The sequence below is a fragment of the Pygoscelis adeliae genome, unplaced genomic scaffold (assembly GCF_000699105.1).
Source record: "Pygoscelis adeliae isolate BGI_AS28 unplaced genomic scaffold, ASM69910v1 Scaffold114, whole genome shotgun sequence".
NCBI classification, from domain to species: domain Eukaryota; kingdom Metazoa; phylum Chordata; class Aves; order Sphenisciformes; family Spheniscidae; genus Pygoscelis; species Pygoscelis adeliae.
Genome location: NW_008824587.1, coordinates 3572522 through 3579547, shown reverse-complemented (window position 1 = coordinate 3579547; position 7026 = coordinate 3572522). Strand labels below are relative to the sequence as shown.

Here is a 7026-nt window from a genome sequence, read left to right as displayed (position 1 = left end):
ATAGCCAGCAGGCAGAGGGAGTCCTTTCCCTGGAAGAAAATTTTTAGCGAAGGCAGCCAAAAGGAGATCCCTGAGCAGTCCTGCCAGGACCCCCGGCCACCGGAGAGATGTTTATAAGCTCTGCTCTCTAAATCGGAGTCATCCTGGCCCACCGTCCCCCCCTCCCCTCTTCAGGGAGAGCTGAGAAGGGAAAAGCTCTGGGGATGTTGGATGAACTCAGCCCTCGGTGGGCAGATGAGCGGAGGTCGTGCTCTGCAGCCCCCCACCTCCTCCCTGCCGCACAGCCCGGCTCTGAAACACCATCTGGGGGCTCTTTCTCTCCCTTTCAGCAGATGGTTTAGGATTACTTTCCATTCAGACAGTGGCCGGTACTCAGCTTGGCTGTCACCCGGGGATGAGATGTCACAATTTCTTGGCGGTTCACTCTGTGACAGGCGTGGTGCTAAGGTGCAGCCACAGCATCTCTGCGGCCGTGGAGGTGCCAGACCGGGACCTGAGATGCTACAAGAGGCTGATAACCCCCTGGGCTGTTCCAGCCTACTCGGATCAGAGGCTGGTGGGCGAATGGCAGGAGAATCTGGTGGAGGATGCTCAGAAACTGCAGGTCAACTAAGATCTGCTTGTCCCCATCTTCGTTCCCAGTAGACGTATCTGACCCCAGACCGGTACAGAATTGCAGGACCCTCTTGGGATTTGCCCAGGGTTCAAACGAGAGCAAAAAGGTGGAGCTGTGCCAGGGCCCGGGCAGGTCGCTGAAGGCAGGATGCTGCCTGCAGAGCCCGAGAAACCCCGTCGCAAAGCTGAGCGTGCTCGCGAGCAGCGTGGCTGCGCTCAGGGTGGCTCAGAAGTGCACCCTGCTTAAGAGAAGGCGTGGGCAGGAACGGGGAAGAAGAAACTGGCCCGTGTTTCTTCATGGAGCACACTGGGCCTAATTCTAGCGAGTGTGGTTAACCCTGGGGTTTCAAAACCGTCACGCTTTATCTGCGCATCTTAGTAATGAGAAGAAAAATGAGGCCTTATGATGATCCCATGACTGGAGCAAAAACAGAGGCTGCACAATGGTTGCTGCTGGCGGGGGTTGCCCCTCGCCTGCTGCTGCAGCAAAGCCTGTGTGCCAGCCAGGTGAGTAGCCTTTGCTTGCATAGTATGTCTGTGTTAAATAATATGCCAACAACTGCCCTGTTGGATGATTTTGGAAAGAACGCTGTGGAATGATCTTTGGCTGCATCAGCATCTTTCCGTGGTGGTGTCGAGCCAAGGAAAGACCAGAAAGTGCCCAGTAAACACTTCGCTGACAACAGCAGGGAAGAGGCATGAAAAGAAACCAACCTATCTGCTTTCATGGATTCACTATAGCTGATCGGCTCCAAAATCAGTAGATTCTGGCTTCTAATACTGACAAGCTTGTTTCTGCTGTTTCTGAAACCTTCAGAGTCAGTACGGGCATCACCAGAGACTGGAGCTGCCAACAAGCCTCTCTTAACAAATGTCTTCTTGCTACCAGGAGAAGGAACTTCGAGCTATTTCTTGTGGCACAACTGTAGCCCTGCTGCTGAGAGCCAAGCAGCTTTACGTAGGTTTTAGCCTCCTAGTTCTCATTCAGATACGTTTCTTCCTATTCTCTCACACGAAATGAAGCCCCCAGCTTATCCCGAGCCCTCCAGATGGCTGCCCCACAGCACAAACCAAAGCAATCACTGCAGCGGCCTGTGCAGTGACAGCAAATCCAAGCACAGCAGCCTCCAGCCCTGTGCATCCAGCAGGGACACAGGTATATTCAGTTAACCTTTTCAGACAGGCATCGGGCACTATTGCATCCTCAGCCCCAATTCCTTAAAGCCAGCTCCTAATTAGTCACAGGCCAGATGGACTTGCATGACCTTGCGCTTTCCAACACCCTTCCTTTCCACCAGCTCCCTAAATAAGAGAAGCCCCCTTCAGACGCAGACCGTGCTCGGTGCAGGTACCAGCGCAATGTGTGGGCGCAACGAAAAGCCGTCTCGGGTATTTCACATCTCCGCTCCTACCTGCCTCCCTCCGCCGCTGCACCTGTGCTGGTGACTGGCTGAAAGAAAGAAAACCTGATATTCAGAGCTGCTTAATTTTAAATTGTCCTTTACGGTGTCTCTCTCACCTAGTCCGGCACACCAAGCAATTCAAGCCAGGGTTATAGCGAAGAACAGGGAGGAAATTTAAGATGATGTTGCCCATCTGTCAGAGCCACGCTGCTGTGGTCCCTCTTCCCCCCATCCTCCAGCTGCATGTTCCTGCCTCGTCTCTTGAACCAGCAGCGGTTTGATGCACACCGGTTCAGGGAGTAAAACTAGCAGAAAACTGGCATTAAGCAAAAGGGACTAATTTCTGCTGGTTTAGCTGAGCAGGCTCAGGCAGAGTGGACAACCTATTTAACTGGGCTAAGGTGCGTGCTTACAGCGCAGGTAAGGGCCAGGGGCCACATCAGGGCAGCGAAGCCTTTTCCTCTAAACCCCTGGAGGGGTATCTCCGTAAATTCCCATGGTGAACTGACCTCCCTTCGCTTCCCATGGAAAGCGTAACCTTTTTTTTTTTTTCCTTCGGTAAATCTGCTTTTGATTGTGTTTTCCCTCCCAAGGACTGAGGGGTTTATTCTCTTGACAAGTCGATTTCTTGAGTTCACTGTGTCTCTGCTGCAGGGCATGGAAGATTTAATCTCGCAAGAGAGAGATGCCTGGTAACGTAAAGGGATGATGTAATGCTGCCCAGCTGCCCCATCGGGTCCTCCTGGGGAGAAATATCTACCTGAAACTTCTCCAGATTCTTGGCTGATCGTATTCAAACTCCGATCTATTTATCTCTCTGTTTTGCATCTCTCCATCTGCACGGCTTCTTGCGCATCTCCATGGAGATGAAGAAACAAGGCTGGATAATGCCATTCTGGCGTTGCCCAGCCGCTGACATGGGTCCCAGCAGGTGCTGCACAACGGGGTGCAGAAACCAGCACCCGCCCCAGGAGATCCCAGCGGTGACTTGGTCCAGCGTGTCCTGCACAGGTCAGAGCTCTGTGGCCTGATCCTGATGCCTCCCACTGCACAGCCGCCGTCCTTCCCTAAGGGTACAGGGTAAAACCCTGCTCAGGGGGAGCAGTAATACCAGCCACGGGGCCGAGCGGGAGTTTGCCCTGGTTCTGCAGGGCTGGGGGGGCGGGGGGTGGTCAGAGAGCACATCCACATCCTCATGCTGGGGGTTTTCATGTTGGCAGCAGCATCTTCTGACTTGCATGTAAAATAATGCCAGCGTTTACGCGTTATCTGAGCTTTAATTATTTTCCTTTACATTTAAAAACGCTGCATTTAGCCCCAGAATTGTCAGTGCCACTTTAAACGCGTGTGTCGAAATGATCCCCTCTGTAGCTAACATCCCTCTAGGAGCGTTATGCACAGTTCCATCTGCTCCAGTATTTCTCAGCTGTTTCTACCCTCAACGTAATGGCCACCTTATACACAGCTAACAACTTCGGAGCGTAACAGTGAAAAACTAGTCCAAAGCCTGCTGTAAGTATCGATGCTCCAACTGACCGACTGATCTTTTTTATTATTTGGAGTTTTCTGTTTGCCTGTCACCACAGTGATTAAAAATACGTATGTCGCAGCGGTGTCTCTTCATCATGGAAAGTTGGGACAAATACTCCGTTGGCATAAATCAACGCAGCTCCGTGGAGGTCAGTGGGATTACATTGAGTTACACCAGCTAAAGGCTTGGCCCATCCTTTCAGCTAGGTTTGTGTCCTGTCCCTCTCTATGTAAAGGTCTTCCAAGAGCATGTTTCAATGGCATTAAGAGAGGCCTTTCCTCCCAAACGCCTTTATTTATAGCTTTCAGATGGCAACGGGTCTATAGAGAGTGGAGGAGCCGACCAATTCCTACTTATGTTTGGGTAACTCTTTTTTTTTTTTTTATATATATATCAGTTAAATGTCAATGAACCTCCTAGGGAAAAAGAAATCTTTGTTTCCATGATTTTCTGGCTAATAGCTCTCCTACGTAGCTGCAGTGTTTAATTCTGACTACCTGTTTACAGCACTTAGCTTGTAGATACAACTTTTTTTGTCTCAGAGCATTCCAGCAAGGGAAGACCGTACCAAGTCCTCATCTTAAACACAAGGAAACTCAGGTGCAGAGAAATAAAAAGACACATCGAGGTCTGCAGCCCACAGCAGCACTGGCGGAATAGCTCTGCCCAGTCCTCTTTATTTCGGTGGATGTGAGCTGTATTTATATACAGTGGACTTTTCTGTTTTCCTTTGCAGCTGGTTGCTAAAGACAGGATTTCTAAATGAGCCCGAGAATTACACATGCAAATCCTAAAGGCCTGGAATTGGGAACATCCGAGCAACAAATTGTCCTTGCTAGAGATGGTGCTGGAGCCAAAAAGCCTTCAGATTTCAGGCCTGTTGTAAGTACTTTTAAGATCAAGATAAGCTGGTCTTCTCCCTTGCTGAGCCTCATTGCTGGTGTTTGCCAGGTGCTAGTTTGCTTCTCAAGGCACCTTCTGCTTGAGCAGAGAGGGGATGTGGGGACAGAAGCGGGGGACAGTCCGCCACTTACGGCTGCTGCTCCTCGGCGTGCCCTTCCCTCTGGTCCACATCCTACAACACGTATTCGCTTTACGTCCGAGATGCTGAACCCGTGTCCTCATCTGGGCTTACAGGCAGAAGGGAGGGAAGAAGGGCCGGGGCGTGCGTGCAGATGTTCAGGCCTTCAGGAAGGCGCTGCATTAAGTCAGAGTCTGTCCTGCTCTCCAGCCCTACTCCGTGTTCCCATCCTCCCTCAGCCCTCCTCATTCACCTTTTTCTAAGCCACCCAGAATGACCCTTGAAGGGCTGAGCCGGCATCCCCCTGACACAGGGCACTCGGGATGAGCAGACGGGAGGGTTGCTTAAACCTGACCTTCCCGTCCTTTCTCCCTTGCCCCAGAGACCGGGCAGCATCAGCGCCTCCAGTCACCAAATCATCTACCAGCACTGGGCTCTGCGGTCAAGTTTTGTCCCCGTGGCTGGACAGACAGATCTCTGCTGCACCGGGAGGCTGCACCCGGTGCTGCCCAGCACCGTGAGTTGCAGAATTGCTGTTCTGTGCAGGCATTTGGAGATCAGGTGCTGTTGCTGATTTAACTACGGGGCCAAAGCCTGTAAGAACGTTTGGTGAACAAACTGGTGGGGGACTGGAGAGAGATGACTTCTCAGAGTAGGGAGGTGACATTTCAATCTGACTCATTCCTGTCTCACTATGACTGTCTGACCAGTAACACGGGGTTTTTGGTGTGCAAACAGCCCCTAGATTCCCCCTGCCCTACATATATACCCATATATTCCCACCTTTACATTACCCAAAAGGAGGGTAATGTGAAATTTTCACCCTCCTCCAAGGTGATGCAAAGGGTTTAATGATCAGTGGGTTAAATCCATCTTGTTCTTCCCCTGTGGGCTGCCTGCTACCGTGGGCAAAGCAAGCAGGATTCCTCCTGTGACGTTGAAGTCTGCTCCCAGAGCTGGTGGGGTATGGAGCTCACAGCCATGGCCCACTGCAGCAGCAGTAGAGCACGCTGGAGACGGCACCGTGTCACAAGTGTCAGCCCTCAGGTTTCTCTGGGGCTGCTCAACGCGCGGTTTTACCCCGGGAGGGATGGGGAGGGATGCCGAAGAGAGGAGCTGACGGTCGGGGAACCCCTCATGTAAAACGGGTATCAAAACAGGGGTGCCTGTCGTGGCAGGGCTGACCTGGGATTTCAGGATCTCCAGCGCTGCTCAAAAGCTGTTGTGAAATACAGTATTGCTTTTGGGTTCCTAACAGAACAAGTGGGTTTTGGTTAGGGCTTGGGCACATTCCCATTAGAAGAGAACACCTACTCCTTCAAAAGGGCAGGGACAAGCTCTCCTGTATTTTAAACGTATGAGAAAGTCCTGTTAAGTTTCAGGAGAGCTGGGTTTTAAAATCAAACCAACTGGATTATAATTTTTGGCTTAATCCAGTATTTCCCAGCCGGGCCATGGTCCTCCCGCTCGCTCTTCCCGCTCGGCAAACGCACCCGCACCCGCTCGCACGCGCTCTTGGAAATACTTACATTCCCTGTTCTCCGTAGTGATTGTAAAATTCCATGTGGCTGCAAGCCTGGATCCAGCCCACGATCCAGGTCTCCTTCTTGGGAATAGGGGGCACCAACACTTGCGCAGAGGCTCGGAAGTGAGGGGTCCGGTAGCGCAGGACCACGCTGGAGGACTCGTCGATGCTGGTGGGAATGGGATCGATGGAGGCTTTGACTTCAATCACTGAAATACTTTCCCGGAAAACTTTGGATTTGCAGCTAATACTCTGAATACAGCCCATGGCATACCCCGAATACAGTCCGACACAGCTCCTAGGGTACTCCAGCAATCCTGGGGAATATTAGGCATTGAAATTATCTGGTGCTAGATCAATTACAGATCTTCTTGGTTTGTAATCTCAAAACTGATATCCATAGGATAGAAAATTCATCATGTAAAGCCTTAATTTGAGTATCTGTCTTACAAGTACTGCTCCTATTTTGAGGTTAGCTGCACTTCAGAAGCAAAAGGGCCTTTAAAACCTTTTTCCCCCTTTTAGTGACCCATTAAATCTTTCGCTCAAACAGTCTTTGGGTTAAAAAAAGGTCTCTTGAGTTCAATAAATAACGGTGGTGTTCTTAGCTGATATATTTAGTCCTTCCTTTCCTCAGATGCGGTCTGTCATTCACCGTCAAACATAGGACTAGCCGGTATTTCCCTTTATTCTTTGGATGAAAAGCAGAATGTTGATAGACACATCTATATAAATAATGAAATAGTTTTTAGCCCCAGCTTGTCACAACCGGTGTGGATTTCCACTTCCTGACTTGCAGTTGTTCATAACTTCCTTTCGCACAAAATTACAATAATAACAGAAAGAAACGGCGGGTGGAAAATGCAAAAAGTAGCCAGATCGCCGATGTCGGCGGCTCCTCCGCCAGCGCTCTCAGGGCTTCGGGGATTTT

General features: G+C 50.7%; 1 protein-coding gene across 1 annotated transcript in view; it reads right to left on the bottom strand.

Annotated features, from left to right (window-relative positions):
- Positions 1-7020, bottom strand: part of FAM78A (family with sequence similarity 78, member A) — a 12761-nt gene extending 5741 nt beyond the window's left edge. Inside the window, 2 exon segments of the mRNA XM_009322081.1 lie at positions 6100-6374; positions 6377-7020. Of these exon segments, the coding sequence (XP_009320356.1) occupies positions 6100-6374; positions 6377-6430 (329 nt within the window). The 5' untranslated portion in view covers positions 6431-7020.
- Positions 7021-7026: the final 6 nt, after the last annotated feature.